The sequence below is a fragment of the Engystomops pustulosus genome, unplaced genomic scaffold (assembly GCF_040894005.1).
Source record: "Engystomops pustulosus unplaced genomic scaffold, aEngPut4.maternal MAT_SCAFFOLD_209, whole genome shotgun sequence".
Classification (NCBI taxonomy): domain Eukaryota; kingdom Metazoa; phylum Chordata; class Amphibia; order Anura; family Leptodactylidae; genus Engystomops; species Engystomops pustulosus.
In genome coordinates, this window is record NW_027285089.1 from 44606 (window position 1) to 61723 (window position 17118).

The window sequence follows — 17118 nt, forward strand, 5'->3', positions numbered from 1 at the left end:
GTTGTTAGCGTTGTTTTTGCGTTTTCGGCGCATTTTTGACGCGCGTTTCAATGGGAGACTCGAGCAGTTTTCAAAGGGACCATGATTTGGGATTAAAATGTGTTATTTAATTGAAAAATAATGTCTTCTGATAATTTGCAAACATCTGCGATCTATTCTTCACTGTTCCGCGCGTATATTATCTCCCGACAATTTAGCAGATGTGAAGAACAGTGAAGAATAGAATAAAAACAGTGAACACAGTGAACACAGGATCATTTAAGATAAAAACACAGTGCAGAACACAGTGCAGAATAGATTACAGATGTTCGGCACATCTGCTTACTTGTCGGGAGATACGCGCGGAGCGGTGCGAACAAAATAGCATGTGAAGAACAATATATATGTGTGAAGAAGACATTGCAGATGTATGGAAACATCTGCAATGTGTTCTTTACACACATATATATTGTTCTTCACATGCTATTTTGTTCGCACCGCTCCGCGCGTATCTCCCGACAAGTAAGCAGATGTGCCGAACATCTGTAATCTATTCTGCACTGTGTTCTGCACTGTGTTTTTATCTTAAATGATCCTGTGGTCACTGTGTTCACTGGTTTTATTCTATTCTTCACTGTTCTTCACTGTGTTTTTTTAATTAAATGATCGATCGCGAGCAGGGGAAATACTGTTATACTGGTCACCTAGCAACCCTTACGTTTAAAACGCATTGCACTCGCATTGCACTTGCAATGTTTGCGAGTGCAATGCGTTTTTGATACGTCCCCATAGACTTGAATGGGGCGTGAAAAATGCGCGTGAATCGCAAAAATAGAGCATGCTGCGATTTTGACGCGCGTGCAAACGAACGCAAGCACGCGCGTTGAAAACCACGCAAATGGAGAAAGACCCATTGAATACAATGGGACAGAGTGCAATGCGAGTTCTGAGCGTCAAATGCACGCGCAGAACTCGCGCGTGAAAAACGCCAGTGTAGAAGGGGCCTTACTAGTCCCCCCTGTCGTGGGCAGGGACCTCCTAGAAGCTCCATGCTTTAGCCTACACTCCCATCTCGTCCATAGCTGAGCCCTGGGCAGCTTTCAATTACCAAGGGGATATGCAACACCCCGGCCAATGCATAGGCAGGTGGGAAGTTGCAAATAGCGCCCTCTCTAGGTAAGGAGCTGTATGGGAGACTGATCACCTCTCTTGACATTGCTTAATTGCAGCTATAGGTTCTGCCTGGAAAGGCAACAGTTAATGCTGCTATTTGTATTGTTCAATTAGGTACCTGGAAGCTGGTTGGAGGAGAGCTACCACCTGACCAGGGGAGGATAAAAACCTCTGCTGGGGGAAGCACGAGGTATTGGAATCCAGTCAGTAGAAAGAGAAGCAAGTCCAGTGTGCAGCTCCTCCAGAGCCGCGCTCCAGACCCAGTGCCAGGAAGAAGAGGTACTAGAGGTGATGGTGTCAGTGGTGTAGACCAGGTCTGTGGTGATGGTGTCAGTGATGTAGACTAGGCCTGTGGTGATGGTGTCAGTGATGTAGACCAGGCCTGTGGTGATGGTGTCAGTGGTGTAGACCAGGCCTGTGGTGATGGTGTCAGTGGTGTAGACTAGGCCTGTGGTGATGGTGTCAGTGGTGTAGACCAGGCCTGTGGTGATGGTGTCAGTGGTGTAGACCAGGCCTGTGGTGATGGTGTCAGTGGTGTAGACCAGGCCTGTGGTGATGGTGTCAGTGGTGTAGACTAGGCCTGTGGTGATGGTGTCAGTGGTGTAGACTAGGCCTGTGGTGATGGTGTCAGTGGTGTAGACTAGGCCTGTGGTGATGGTGTCAGTGGTGTAGACCAGGCCTGTGGTGATGGTGTCAGTGGTGTAGACTAGGCCTGTGGTGATGGTGTCAGTGGTGTAGACCAGGCCTGTGGTGATGGTGTCAGTGGTGTAGACCAGGCCTGTGGTGATGGTGTCAGTGGTGTAGACCAGGCCTGTGGTGATGGTGTCAGTGGTGTAGACTAGGTCTGTGGTGATGGTGTCAGTGATGTAGACTAGGCCTGTGGTGATGGTGTCAGTGGTGTAGACCAGGCCTGTGGTGATGGTGTCAGTGATGTAGACTAGGCCTGTGGTGATGGTGTCAGTGGTGTAGACCAGGCCTGTGGTGATGGTGTCAGTGATGTAGACTAGGCCTGTGGTGATGGTGTCAGTGGTGTAGACTAGGCCTGTGGTGATGGTGTCAGTGGTGTAGACTAGGCCTGTGGTGATGGTGTCAGTGGTGTAGACCAGGCCTGTGGTGATGGTGTCAGTGGTGTAGACTAGGCCTGTGGTGATGGTGTCAGTGGTGTAGACCAGGCCTGTGGTGATGGTGTCAGTGGTGTAGACTAGGCCTGTGGTGATGGTGTCAGTGGTGTAGACCAGGCCTGTGGTGATGGTGTCAGTGGTGTAGACTAGGCCTGTGGTGATGGTGTCAGTGGTGTAGACTAGGCCTGTGGTGATGGTGTCAGTGGTGTAGACCAGGCCTGTGGTGATGGTGTCAGTGGTGTAGACTAGGCCTGTGGTGATGGTGTCAGTGGTGTAGACTAGGCCTGTGGTGATGGTGTCAGTGATGTAGACTAGGCCTGTGGTGATGGTGTCAGTGGTGTAGACCAGGCCTGTGGTGATGGTGTCAGTGGTGTAGACTAGGCCTGTGGTGATGGTGTCAGTGGTGTAGACTAGGCCTGTGGTGATGGTGTCAGTGGTGTAGACTAGGCCTGTGGTGATGGTGTCAGTGGTGTAGACCAGGCCTGTGGTGATGGTGTCAGTGGTGTAGACTAGGCCTGTGGTGATGGTGTCAGTGGTGTAGACCAGGTCTGTGGTGATGGTGTCAGTGATGTAGACTAGGCCTGTGGTGATGGTGTCAGTGATGTAGACCAGGCCTGTGGTGATGGTGTCAGTGGTGTAGACCAGGCCTGTGGTGATGGTGTCAGTGGTGTAGACTAGGCCTGTGGTGATGGTGTCAGTGGTGTAGACTAGGCCTGTGGTGATGGTGTCAGTGGTGTAGACTAGGCCTGTGGTGATGGTGTCAGTGGTGTAGACCAGGCCTGTGGTGATGGTGTCAGTGGTGTAGACTAGGCCTGTGGTGATGGTGTCAGTGGTGTAGACCAGGCCTGTGGTGATGGTGTCAGTGGTGTAGACCAGGCCTGTGGTGATGGTGTCAGTGGTGTAGACCAGGCCTGTGGTGATGGTGTCAGTGGTGTAGACTAGGTCTGTGGTGATGGTGTCAGTGATGTAGACTAGGCCTGTGGTGATGGTGTCAGTGGTGTAGACCAGGCCTGTGGTGATGGTGTCAGTGATGTAGACTAGGCCTGTGGTGATGGTGTCAGTGGTGTAGACCAGGCCTGTGGTGATGGTGTCAGTGATGTAGACTAGGCCTGTGGTGATGGTGTCAGTGGTGTAGACTAGGCCTGTGGTGATGGTGTCAGTGGTGTAGACTAGGCCTGTGGTGATGGTGTCAGTGGTGTAGACCAGGCCTGTGGTGATGGTGTCAGTGGTGTAGACTAGGCCTGTGGTGATGGTGTCAGTGGTGTAGACCAGGCCTGTGGTGATGGTGTCAGTGGTGTAGACTAGGCCTGTGGTGATGGTGTCAGTGGTGTAGACCAGGCCTGTGGTGATGGTGTCAGTGGTGTAGACTAGGCCTGTGGTGATGGTGTCAGTGGTGTAGACCAGGCCTGTGGTGATGGTGTCAGTGGTGTAGACTAGGCCTGTGGTGATGGTGTCAGTGGTGTAGACTAGGCCTGTGGTGATGGTGTCAGTGATGTAGACTAGGCCTGTGGTGATGGTGTCAGTGGTGTAGACCAGGCCTGTGGTGATGGTGTCAGTGGTGTAGACTAGGCCTGTGGTGATGGTGTCAGTGGTGTAGACTAGGCCTGTGGTGATGGTGTCAGTGGTGTAGACTAGGCCTGTGGTGATGGTGTCAGTGGTGTAGACCAGGCCTGTGGTGATGGTGTCAGTGGTGTAGACTAGGCCTGTGGTGATGGTGTCAGTGGTGTAGACCAGGCCTGTGGTGATGGTGTCAGTGGTGTAGACCAGGCCTGTGGTGATGGTGTCAGTGGTGTAGACCAGGCCTGTGGTGATGGTGTCAGTGGTGTAGACTAGGTCTGTGGTGATGGTGTCAGTGATGTAGACTAGGCCTGTGGTGATGGTGTCAGTGGTGTAGACCAGGCCTGTGGTGATGGTGTCAGTGATGTAGACTAGGCCTGTGGTGATGGTGTCAGTGGTGTAGACCAGGCCTGTGGTGATGGTGTCAGTGATGTAGACTAGGCCTGTGGTGATGGTGTCAGTGGTGTAGACCAGGCCTGTGGTGATGGTGTCAGTGATGTAGACTAGGCCTGTGGTGATGGTGTCAGTGGTGTAGACTAGGTCTGTGGTGATGGTGTCAGTGGTGTAGACTAGGCCTGTGGTGATGGTGTCAGTGATGTAGACCAGGCCTGTGGTGATGGTGTCAGTGATGTAGACTAGGCCTGTGGTGATGGTGTCAGTGATGTAGACTAGGCCTGTGGTGATGGTGTCAGTGGTGTAGACTAGGCCTGTGGTGATGGTGTCAGTGGTGTAGACTAGGCCTGTGGTGATGGTGTCAGTGGTGTAGACTAGGCCTGTGGTGATGGTGTCAGTGGTGTAGACCAGGCCTGTGGTGATGGTGTCAGTGGTGTAGACTAGGCCTGTGGTGATGGTGTCAGTGGTGTAGACCAGGCCTGTGGTGATGGTGTCAGTGGTGTAGACCAGGCCTGTGGTGATGGTGTCAGTGGTGTAGACCAGGCCTGTGGTGATGGTGTCAGTGGTGTAGACTAGGTCTGTGGTGATGGTGTCAGTGATGTAGACTAGGCCTGTGGTGATGGTGTCAGTGGTGTAGACCAGGCCTGTGGTGATGGTGTCAGTGATGTAGACTAGGCCTGTGGTGATGGTGTCAGTGGTGTAGACCAGGCCTGTGGTGATGGTGTCAGTGATGTAGACTAGGCCTGTGGTGATGGTGTCAGTGGTGTAGACTAGGCCTGTGGTGATGGTGTCAGTGGTGTAGACTAGGCCTGTGGTGATGGTGTCAGTGGTGTAGACCAGGCCTGTGGTGATGGTGTCAGTGGTGTAGACTAGGCCTGTGGTGATGGTGTCAGTGGTGTAGACCAGGCCTGTGGTGATGGTGTCAGTGGTGTAGACTAGGCCTGTGGTGATGGTGTCAGTGGTGTAGACCAGGCCTGTGGTGATGGTGTCAGTGGTGTAGACTAGGCCTGTGGTGATGGTGTCAGTGGTGTAGACTAGGCCTGTGGTGATGGTGTCAGTGGTGTAGACCAGGCCTGTGGTGATGGTGTCAGTGGTGTAGACTAAGCCTGTGGTGATGGTGTCAGTGGTGTAGACTAGGCCTGTGGTGATGGTGTCAGTGATGTAGACTAGGCCTGTGGTGATGGTGTCAGTGGTGTAGACCAGGCCTGTGGTGATGGTGTCAGTGGTGTAGACTAGGCCTGTGGTGATGGTGTCAGTGGTGTAGACTAGGCCTGTGGTGATGGTTTCAGTGGTGTAGACTAGGCCTGTGGTGATGGTGTCAGTGGTGTAGACCAGGCCTGTGGTGATGGTGTCAGTGGTGTAGACTAGGCCTGTGGTGATGGTGTCAGTGGTGTAGACCAGGCCTGTGGTGATGGTGTCAGTGGTGTAGACCAGGCCTGTGGTGATGGTGTCAGTGGTGTAGACCAGGCCTGTGGTGATGGTGTCAGTGGTGTAGACTAGGTCTGTGGTGATGGTGTCAGTGATGTAGACTAGGCCTGTGGTGATGGTGTCAGTGGTGTAGACCAGGCCTGTGGTGATGGTGTCAGTGATGTAGACTAGGCCTGTGGTGATGGTGTCAGTGGTGTAGACCAGGCCTGTGGTGATGGTGTCAGTGATGTAGACTAGGCCTGTGGTGATGGTGTCAGTGGTGTAGACCAGGCCTGTGGTGATGGTGTCAGTGATGTAGACTAGGCCTGTGGTGATGGTGTCAGTGGTGTAGACTAGGTCTGTGGTGATGGTGTCAGTGGTGTAGACTAGGCCTGTGGTGATGGTGTCAGTGATGTAGACCAGGCCTGTGGTGATGGTGTCAGTGGTGTAGACTAGGCCTGTGGTGATGGTGTCAGTGGTGTAGACTAGGCCTGTGGTGATGGTGTCAGTGGTGTAGACTAGGACTGTGGTGATGGTGTCAGTGGTGTAGACTAGGACTGTGGTGATGGTGTCAGTGGTGTAGACTAGGCCTGTGGTGATGGTGTCAGTGGTGTAGACTAGGCCTGTGGTGATGGTGTCAGTGGTGTAGACTAGGCCTGTGGTGATGGTGTCAGTGGTGTAGACTAGGCCTGTGGTGATGGTGTCAGTGGTGTAGACTAGGCCTGTGGTGATGGTGTCAGTGGTGTAGACTAGGCCTGTGGTGATGGTGTCAGTGGTGTAGACTAGGCCTGTGGTGATGGTGTCAGTGGTGTAGACCAGGCCTGTGGTGATGGTGTCAGTGATGTAGACTAGGTCTGTGGTGATGATGTCAGTGGTGTAGACTAGGCCTGTGGTGATGGTGTCAGTGGTGTAGACTAGGTCTGTGGTGATGGTGTCAGTGGTGTAGACCAGGCCTGTGGTGGTGGTGTCAGTGGTGTAGACTAGGCCTGTGGTGATGGTGTCAGTGATGTAGACTAGGTCTGTGGTGATGGTGTCAGTGATGTAGACTAGGCCTGTGGTGATGGTGTCAGTGATGTAGACTAGGCCTGTGGTGATGGTGTCAGTGGTGTAGACTAGGCCTGTGGTGATGGTGTCAGTGGTGTAGACCAGGCCTGTGGTGATGGTGTCAGTGATGTAGACTAGGCCTGTGGTGATGGTGTCAGTGGTGTAGACTAGGCCTGTGGTGATGGTGTCAGTGGTGTAGACTAGGCCTGTGGTGATGGTGTCAGTGGTGTAGACCAGGCCTGTGGTGATGGTGTCAGTGGTGTAGACTAGGCCTGTGGTGATGGTGTCAGTGGTGTAGACTAGGCCTGTGGTGATGGTGTCAGTGATGTAGACTAGGCCTGTGGTGATGGTGTCAGTGGTGTAGACTAGGTCTGTGGTGATGGTGTCAGTGATGTAGACTAGGCCTGTGGTGATGGTGTCAGTGGTGTAGACTAGGTCTGTGGTGATGGTGTCAGTGATGTAGACTAGGCCTGTGGTGATGGTGTCAGTGGTGTAGACCAGGCCTGTGGTGATGGTGTCAGTGGTGTAGACCAGGCCTGTGGTGATGGTGTCAGTGGTGTAGACTAGGCCTGTGGTGATGGTCTCTCCTGTGTCTCTCCTGTCTCTCCCCTGTGTCTCTCCTGTGTCTCTCTCTCTCCTGTGTCTCTCCTGTGTCTCTCCTGTCTCTCTCCTGTGTCTCTCTCTCTCCTGTGTGTCTCTCCTGTGTCTCTCCTGTCTCTCTCCTGTGTCTCTCCCTGTCTTTGTGTCTCTCTCCTGTCTCTGTGTCTCTCCTGTGTCTCTCTCCTGTGTCTCTCCTGTGTCTCTCTCCTGTGTCTCTCCTGTGTCTCTCTCCTGTGTCTCTCCTGTGTCTCTCTCCTGTGTCTCTCCTGTGTCTCTCCTGTGTCTCTGTCTCTCCTGTGTCTCTGTCTCTCCTGTGTCTCTCTCTCTCCTGTGTCTCTCTCTCTCCTGTGTCTCTCTCTCCTGTGTCTCTCTCTCTCCTGTGTATCTCTCTCCTGTGTCTCTCTCTCTCTCTCTCTTGTGTCTCTCTCTCTCTCCTGTGTCTCTGTGTCTCTCCTGTGTCTGTCTCTCTCCTGTGTCTCTTTCCTGTGTCTCTCTCCTGTGTCTCTCTCCTGTGTCTCTCTCCTGTGTCTCTCTCCTGTGTCTTTGTGTCTCTCCTGTCTCTGTGTCTCTCTCCTGTCTCTGTGTCTCTCTCCTGTCTCTGTGTCTCTCTCCTATATCTGTCTCTCTCTCTCTCTCCTGTCTCTGTGTCTCTCTCTCCTGTGTCTCTCCTGTCTCTCTCCTGTGTCTCTCTCCTGTGTCTCTGTCTCTCTCCTGTGTCTCTCCTGTCTCTGTGTCTCTCCTGTCTCTCCTGTGTCTCTCTCTCTCTCCTGTGTCTCTCCTGTCTCTCTCCTGTGTCTCTCTCTCTCTCCTGTGTCTCTCTGTGTCTCTCTCTCTCTCCTGTGTCTCTCCTGTCTCTGTGTCTCTCCTGTCTCTGTGTCTCTCCTGTCTCTGTGTCTCTCCTGTCTCTCTCCTGTCTCTCTCCTGTGTCTCTCCTGTGTCTTTGTGTCTCTCCTGTGTCTTTGTGTCTCTCCTGTGTCTTTGTGTCTCTCCTGTGTCTCTGTGTCTCTCCTGTGTCTCTGTGTCTCTCCTGTGTCTCTCTCCTGTGTCTCTCTCCTGTGTCTCTCTCCTGTGTCTCTCTCCTGTGTCTCTCTCCTGTGTCTCTCCTGTGTCTCTCTCCTGTGTCTCTCTCCTGTGTCTCTCTCCTGTGTCTCTCTCCTGTGTCTCTCTCCTGTGTCTCTCCCTGTCTCTGTGTCTCTCCCTGTCTCTGTGTCTCTCCCTGTCTCTGTGTCTCTCCCTGTCTCTGTGTCTCTCCCTGTCTCTGTGTCTCTCCTGTCCCTGTGTCTCTCCTGTCCCTGTGTCTCTCCTGTCCCTGTGTCTCTCCTGTCCCTGTGTGTCTCTCTCTCCTGTGTCTCTGTGTCTCTCCTGTGTCTCTGTGTCTCTCCTGTGTCTCTCTCCTGTGTCTCTCCTGTGTCTTTGTGTCTCTCCTGTGTCTCTGTGTCTCTCCTGTGTCTCTGTGTCTCTCCTGTGTGTCTCTCCTGTGTGTCTCTCCTGTGTGTCTCTCCTGTGTCTCTCTCCTGTGTCTCTCTCCTGTGTCTCTCTCCTGTGTCTCTGTGTCTCTCTCCCTGTCTCTGTGTCTCTCCCTGTCTCTGTGTCTCTCCCTGTCTCTGTGTCTCTCCCTGTCTCTGTGTCTCTCCTGTCCCTGTGTCTCTCTCTCTCCTGTGTCTCTGTGTCTCTCCTGTGTCTCTGTGTCTCTCCTGTGTCTCTCTCCTGTGTCTCTCTCTCTCCTGTGTCTCTCCCTGTCTCTGTGTCTCTCCCTGTCTCTGTGTCTCTCTCCTGTGTCTCTCTCTCTCTCCTGTGTCTCTCCTGTGTCTCTGTGTCTCTCCTGTGTCTCTGTCTCTCTCCTGTGTCTCTGTCTCTCTCCTGTGTCTCTCTCTCTCTCCTGTGTCTCTCTCTCTCTCCTGTGTCTCTCTCTCTCTCCTGTGTCTCTCCTGTCTCCTGTGTCTCTGTGTCTCTCCTGTCTCTGTGTCTCTCCTGTCTCTCTCCTGTGTCTCTCCTGTGTCTTTGTGTCTCTCCTGTGTCTTTGTGTCTCTCCTGTCTCTGTGTCTCTCTCCTGTCTCTGTGTCTCTCTCCTGTCTCTGTGTCTCTCTCCTGTCTCTGTGTCTCTCTCCTGTCTCTGTGTCTCTCTCCTGTCTCTGTGTCTCTCTCCTGTGTCTCTCTCCTGTGTCTCTCTCCTGTGTCTCTCTCCTGTGTCTCTCTCCTGTGTCTCTCTCTCTCCTGTGTCTCTCTCCTGTGTCTGTGTCTCTCCTGTGTCTCTCTCTCTCTCCTGTGTCTCTCCTGTGTCTCTGTGTCTCTCCTGTATCTGTGTCTCTCCTGTATCTGTGTCTCTCTCCTGTGTCTCTCTCCTGTGTCTCTCCTGTCTCTGTGTCTCTCCTGTGTCTCTCCTGTCTCTGTGTCTCTCCTGTATCTCTCTCTCTCCTGTGTCTCTGTGTCTCTCCTGTCTCTGTGTCTCTCTTTCTCCTGTGTCTCTCCCTTTCTCTGTGTCTCTCCCTGTCTCTGTGTCTCTCCTGTCTCTGTCTCTCCTGTCTCTGTGTCTCTCCTGTCTCTGTGTCTCTCCTGTCTCTGTGTCTCTCCTGTCTCTGTGTCTCTCCTGTCTCTGTGTCTCTCCTGTCTCTGTGTCTCTCTCCTGTCTCTGTGTCTCTCCTGTGTCTCTCCTGTCTCTGTGTCTCTCCTGTATCTCTCTCTCTCCTGTGTCTCTCCTGTGTCTCTGTGTCTCTCCTGTCTCTCCTGTGTCTCTCCTGTGTCTCTGTCTCTCTCCTGTGTCTCTGTCTCTCTCCTGTGTCTCTGTCTTTCTCCTGTGTCTCTGTCTCTCTCCTGTGTCTCTGTCTCTCTCCTGTGTCTCTGTCTCTCTCCTGTGTCTCTGTCTCTCTCCTGTGTCTCTGTCTCTCTCCTGTGTCTCTGTCTCTCTCCTGTGTCTCTCTCTCTCCTGTGTCTCTCTCTCTCCTGTGTCTCTCTCTCTCCTGTCTCTGTGTCTCTCCTGTCTCTGTGTCTCTCCTGTCTCTGTGTCTCTCCTGTCTCTGTGTCTCTCTCCTGTCTCTGTGTCTCTCTCCTGTGTCTCTCTCCTGTGTCTCTCGTTTCTCTCTCCTGTCTCTGTGTCTCTCCTGTGTCTCTGTGTCTCTCCTGTCTCTGTGTCTCTCCTGTCTCTGTGTCTCTCCTGTGTCTCTCTCCTGTGTCTCTCCTGTCTCTGTGTCTCTCTCTCTCCTGTGTCTCTCCCGTCTCTGTGTCTCTCTCTCTCCTGTGTCTCTCCCTGTCTCTGTGTCTCTCTCCTGTGTCTCTCGTGTCTCTCTCCTGTCTCTGTGTCTCTCCTGTGTCTCTGTGTCTCTCCTGTGTCTCTGTGTCTCTCCTGTGTCTCTGTGTCTCTCCTGTCTCTGTGTCTCTCCTGTGTCTCTCTCCTGTGTCTCTCCTGTCTCTGTGTCTCTCTCTCTCCTGTGTCTCTCCCGTCTCTGTGTCTCTCTCTCTCCTGTGTCTCTCCCTGTCTCTCTCTCCTGTGTCTCTCGTGTCTCTCTCCTGTCTCTGTGTCTCTCCTGTGTCTCTGTGTCTCTCCTGTGTCTCTGTGTCTCTCCTGTATCTCTCTCTCCTGTGTCTCTCCTGTCTCTGTGTCTCTCCTGTCTCTGTGTCTCTCTCCTGTGTCTCTCTCTCCTGTGTCTCTCCTGTCTCTGTGTCTCTCCTGTCTCTGTGTCTCTCTCCTGTGTCTCTCTCTCCTGTGTCTCTCCTGTCTCTGTGTCTCTCCTGTCTCTGTGTCTCTCTCCTGTGTCTCTCTCTCCTGTGTCTCTCCCTGTCTCTCTCTCCTGTGTCTCTCGTGTCTCTCTCCTGTCTCTGTGTCTCTCCTGTCTCTGTGTCTCTCTCCTGTGTCTCTCCTGTGTCTCTCTCTCTCCTGTGTCTCTCCTGTGTCTCTGTGTCTCTCCTGTCTCTCTCCTGTGTCTCTTGTGTCTCTCTCCTGTGTCTCTCCTGTGTCTCTCTCCTGTGTCTCTCTCCTGTGTCTCTCTCCTGTGTCTCTCTCCTGTCTCTGTGTCTCTCCTGTCTCTGTGTCTCTCCTGTCTCTGTGTCTCTCCTGTCTCTGTGTCTCTCTCCTGTGTCTCTGTGTCTCTCCTGTCTCTGTGTCTCTCTCCTGTGTCTCTCTCCTGTGTCTCTGTGTCTCTCTCCTGTGTCTCTGTGTCTCTCTCCTGTGTCTCTCTCTCCTGTCTCTGTGTCTCTCTCCTGTGTCTCTCGTGTCTCTCTCCTGTCTCTGTGTCTCTCCTGTGTCTCTGTGTCTCTCCTGTGTCTCTGTGTCTCTCCTGTATCTCTCTCTCCTGTGTCTCCTCCTCCTCCTCCTGGTTGGGGGGCGCGCTCCCGGCGCAGGGGCACGTGACGCGGCTGTCGGGCGCGCGCAGGGCCGGGATGGCGGAGCTCCGTGCTGTCGGTCAGTGACGCCCGCTCTGCCGCTGCTCTCTGTCTCCGGTCGCCTTCAGCCGCCGCAGCCCGCGCGGTGATGGGTAACGAGGCCAGCCTGGAGGCCGGGGAGGGCGCGGGGGCAGCCGGGCCGCCTCCTGCAGCTTCAGCACCCGGCCGCGGCGGACAGCTCCCCGGGCCCAGCGCCAGCGCCTCCCCCGCCCGACTGCAGGACGTCAGGTGAGCGGGGCCGGGAGCGGGGCCCTACCGTGTCACCCCCACCCTGTGTATGAGGGGGCCCCACCGTGTCACCCCCACCCTGTGTATGAGGGGGCCCCACCGTGTCACCCCCACCCTGTGTATGAGGGGGGCCCACCGTGTCACCCCCACCCTGTGTATGAGGGGGCCCCACCGTGTCACCCCCACCCTGTGTATGAGAGGGGCCCCACCGTGTCACCCCCACCCTGTGTATGAGAGGGCCCCACCGTGTCACCCCCACCCTGTGTATGAGGGGGCCCCACCGTGTCACCCCCACCCTGTGTATGAGAGGGCCCACCGTGTCACCCCCACCCTGTGTATGAGAGGGGCCCCCCGTGTCACATCACCCCCACCCTGTGTATGAGAGGGGGCCCACCGTGTCACCCCCACCCTGTGTATGAGAGGGGCCCCACCATGTCACCCCCACCCTGTGTATGAGGGGGCCCCACCGTGTCACATCACCCCCACCCTGTGTATGAGAGGGGCCCCCCGTGTCACCCCCACCCTGTGTATGAGGGGGCCCCACCGTGTCACCCCCACCCTGTGTATGAGGGGCCCCACCGTGTCACATCACCCTGTGTATGAGAGGGGCCCCACCGTGTCACATCACCCCCACCCTGTGTATGAGAGGCCCCACCGTGTCACCCCCACCCTGTGTATGAGGGGGCCCCACCGTGTCACCCCCACCCTGTGTATGAGGGGGCCCCACCGTGTCACCCCCACCCTGTGTATGAGAGGGCCCACCGTGTCACCCCCACCCTGTGTATGAGAGGGCCCACCGTGTCACCCCCACCCTGTGTATGAGAGGGGCCCCCCGTGTCACATCACCCCCACCCTGTGTATGAGAGGGGCCCCACCGTGTCACCCCCACCCTGTGTATGAGAGGGCCCACCGTGTCACCCCCACCCTGTGTATGAGGGGGCCCACCGTGTCACATCACCCTGTGTATGAGGGGGCCCCACCGTGTCACCCCCACCCTGTGTATGAGGGGGCCCCACCGTGTCACATCACCCCCACCCTGTGTATGAGAGGGGGCCCACCGTGTCACATCACCCTGTGTATGAGAGGGGCCCCACCGTGTCACCCCCACCCTGTGTATGAGGGGGCCCCACCGTGTCACATCACCCCCACCCTGTGTATGAGGGGGGCCCACCGTGTCACCCCCACCCTGTGTATGAGAGGGGCCCCACCATGTCACCCCCACCCTGTGTATGAGGGGGCCCCACCGTGTCACATCACCCCCACCCTGTGTATGAGAGGGGCCCCCCGTGTCACCCCCACCCTGTGTATGAGGGGGCCCCACCGTGTCACCCCCACCCTGTGTATGAGGGGGCCCCACCGTGTCACCCCCACCCTGTGTATGAGGGGCCCCACCGTGTCACATCACCCTGTGTATGAGAGGGGCCCCACCGTGTCACATCACCCCCACCCTGTGTATGAGAGGGGCCCCACCGTGTCACCCCCACCCTGTGTATGAGGGGGCCCCACCGTGTCACCCCCACCCTGTGTATGAGGGGGCCCCACCGTGTCACCCCCACCCTGTGTATGAGGGGGCCCCACCGTGTCACCCCCACCCTGTGTATGAGGGGGCCCCACCGTGTCACCCCCACCCTGTGTATGAGGGGGGGCCCACCGTGTCACCCCCACCCTGTGTATGAGGGGGGCCCACCGTGTCACATCACCCCCACCCTGTGTATGAGGGGGGCCCACCGTGTCACGTCACCCCCACCCTGTGTATGAGGGGGCCCCACCGTGTCACCCCCACCCTGTGTATGAGGGGGGCCCACCGTGTCACCCCCACCCTGTGTATGAGGGGGGCCCACCGTGTCACATCACCCCCACCCTGCTTATGAGAGGCCCCACCGTGTCACCCCCACCCTGTGTATGAGGGGGCCCCACCGTGTCACCCCCACCCTGTGTATGAGAGGGGCCCACCGTGTCACATCACCCCCACCCTGTGTATGAGGAGGCCCCACCGTGTCACCCCCACCCTGTGTATGAGGGGGGCCCACCGTGTCACCCCCACCCTGTGTATGAGAGGGGCCCCACCGTGTCACCCCCACCCTGTGTATGAGGGGGCCCCACCGTGTCACATCACCCCCACCCTGTGTATGAGGGGCCCCACCGTGTCACCCCCACCCTGTGTATGAGAGGGGCCCCACCGTGTCACCCCCACCCTGTGTATGAGGGGGCCCCACCGTGTCACATCACCCCCACCCTGTGTATGAGGGGGCCCCACCGTGTCACATCACCCCCACCCTGTGTATGAGAGGGCCCCCCCGTGTCACCCCCACCCTGTGTATGAGGGGGCCCCACCGTGTCACCCCCACCCTGTGTATGAGGGGCCCCACCGTGTCACATCACCCTGTGTATGAGAGGGGCCCCACCGTGTCACATCACCCCCACCCTGTGTATGAGGGGGGCCCCACCGTGTCACATCACCCCCACCCTGTGTATGAGAGGGGCCCCACCGTGTCACCCCCACCCTGTGTATGAGAGGGGCCCCACCGTGTCACATCACCCCCACCCTGTGTATGAGAGGGGCCCCACCGTGTCACCCCCACCCTGTGTATGAGAGGGGCCCCACCGTGTCACATCACCCCCACCCTGTGTATGAGGGGGGCCCACCGTGTCACCCCCACCCTGTGTATGAGAGGGGCCCCACCGTGTCACATCACCCCCACCCTGTGTATGAGGGGGCCCACCGTGTCACCCCCACCCTGTGTATGAGAGGGGCCCACTGTGTCACCCCCACCCTGTGTATGAGGGGGGCCCCACCGTGTCACATCACCCCCACCCTGTGTATGAGGGGGCCCACCGTGTCACATCACCCCCACCCTGTGTATGAGGGGGCCCACCGTGTCACCCCCACCCTGTGTATGAGGGGGCCCTACCGTGTCACCCCCACCCTGTGTATGAGGGGGCCCCGCCGTGTCACATCACCCTGTGTATGAGGGGGCCCACCGTGTCACATCACCCCCACCCTGTGTATGAGGGGGGGCCCACCGTGTCACATCACCCCCACCCTGTGTACGAGGGGGCCCCACCGTGTCACATCACCCCCACCCTGTGTATGAGGGGCCCTGGGATGTAACATCACCCCTCCCTGTGTATGAGGGGCCCCGAAATTTCACATGACCCCCCCTGTGTATGAAGGGCCCAGAGATGTCACATGCCCCCCCCCCCGGTATGAGGGGCCTCCAGATGTCATATGAATCCCCCCCCCATGTATGAGGGTCCCCAGATGTCACTCGCCCCCCCCTTTATGTATGTGTGAGGGGCCCTCAGATGTCACATGACCATCTATAATGCTGCGTTCAGCCGATATGCTGTATGCGTCGCTTCCCGGCTCAGGTCCGACATTCGAGTTTTCCTTCTTTTTTGTGGCACATCTTTAACATGGGGCAAGCAACACAATTTCCTGGAGGAAGCTGAGAAGATGTTCATCCACTGTCCTGGAGGAAGCTGAGAAGATGTTCATCCACTGTCCTGGAGGAAGCTGAGAAGAGGTTCAACCACTGTCCTGGAGGAAGCTGAGAAGAGGTTCAACCACTGTCCTGGAGGAAGCTGAGAAGAGGTTCATCCACTGTCCTGGAGGAAGCTGAGAAGATGTTCATCCACTGTCCTGGAGGAAGCTGAGAAGATGTTCATCCACTGTCCTGGAGGAAGCTGAGAAGATGTTCATCCACTGTCCTGGAGGAAGCTGAGAAGATGTTCATCCATTGTCCTGGAGGAAGCTGAGAAGATGTTCATCCATTGTCCTGGAGGAAGCTGAGAAGATGTTCATCCACTGTCCTGGAGGAAGCTGAGAAGATGTTCATCCACTGTCCTGGAGGAAGCTGAGAAGATGTTCATCCACTGTCCTGGAGGAAGCTGAGAAGATGTTCATCCATTGTCCTGGAGGAAGCTGAGAAGATGTTCATCCATTGTCCTGGAGGAAGCTGAGAAGATGTTCATCCACTGTCCTGGAGGAAGCTGAGAAGATGTTCATCCACTGTCCTGGAGGAAGCTGAGAAGATGTTCATCCACTGTCCTGGAGGAAGCTGAGAAGAGGTTCAACCACTGTCCTGGAGGAAGCTGAGAAGAGGTTCATCCATTGTCCTGGAGGAAGCTGAGAAGAGGTTCATCCACTGTCCTGGAGGAAGCTGAGAAGAGGTTCAACCACTGTCCTGGAGGAAGCTGAGAAGATGTTCATCCATTGTCCTGGAGGAAGCTGAGAAGATGTTCATCCATTGTCCTGGAGGAAGCTGAGAAGAGGTTCATCCACTGTCCTGGAGGAAGCTGAGAAGAGGTTCATCCACTGTCCTGGAGGAAGCTGAGAAGATGTTCATCCACTGTCCTGGAGGAAGCTGAGAAGATGCTAAACCACTGTCCTGGAGGAAGCTGAGAAGAGGTTCAACCACTGTCCTGGAGGAAGCTGAGAAGATGTTCATCTATTGTCCTGGAGGAAGCTGAGAAGATGTTCATCCATTGTCCTGGAGGAAGCTAAGAAGATGTTCATCCATTGTCCTGGAGGAAGCTGAGAAGATGTTCATCTATTGTCCTGGAGGAAGCTGAGAAGATGTTCATCCATTGTCCTGGAGGAAGCTAAGAAGATGTTCATCCATTGTCCTGGAGGAAGCTGAGAAGATGTTCATCCACTGTCCTGGAGGAAGCTGAGAAGATGTTCATCCACTGTCCTGGAGGAAGCTGAGAAGATGTTCATCCACTGTCCTGGAGGAAGCTGAGAAGATGTTCATCCACTGTCCTGGAGGAAGCTGAGAAGATGTTCATCCACTGTCCTGGAGGAAGCTGAGAAGATGTTTATCCACTGTCCTGGAGGAAGCTGAGAAGATGTTCATCCACTGTCCTGGAGGAAGCTGAGAAGAGGTTCATCCACTGTCCTGGAGGGAGCTGAGAAGATGTTCATCCATTGTCCTGGAGGAAGCTGAGAAGATGTTCATCCATTGTCCTGGAGGAAGCTGAGAAGATGTTCATCCACTGTCCTGGAGGAAGCTGAGAAGATGCTAAACCACTGTCCTGGAGGAAGCTGAGAAGAGGTTCAACCACTGTCCTGGAGGAAGCTGAGAAGATGTTCATCTATTGTCCTGGAGGAAGCTGAGAAGATGTTCATCCATTGTCCTGGAGGAAGCTAAGAAGATGTTCATCCATTGTCCTGGAGGAAGCTGAGAAGATGTTCATCTATTGTCCTGGAGGAAGCTGAGAAGATGTTCATCCATTG

The 17118-nt window shown here is 55.6% G+C and overlaps 1 protein-coding gene across 1 annotated transcript in view; it reads left to right on the forward strand.

Moving 5' to 3' along the window:
• Positions 1-11607: 11607 nt before the first annotated feature.
• Positions 11608-17118, forward strand: part of BSN (bassoon presynaptic cytomatrix protein) — a 134835-nt gene continuing 129324 nt past the window's right edge. Inside the window, exon 1 of the mRNA XM_072132029.1 lies at positions 11608-11879. Within this exon, the coding sequence (XP_071988130.1) occupies positions 11740-11879 (140 nt within the window). The 5' untranslated portion in view covers positions 11608-11739. The remainder of the gene's footprint in view (positions 11880-17118) is intronic.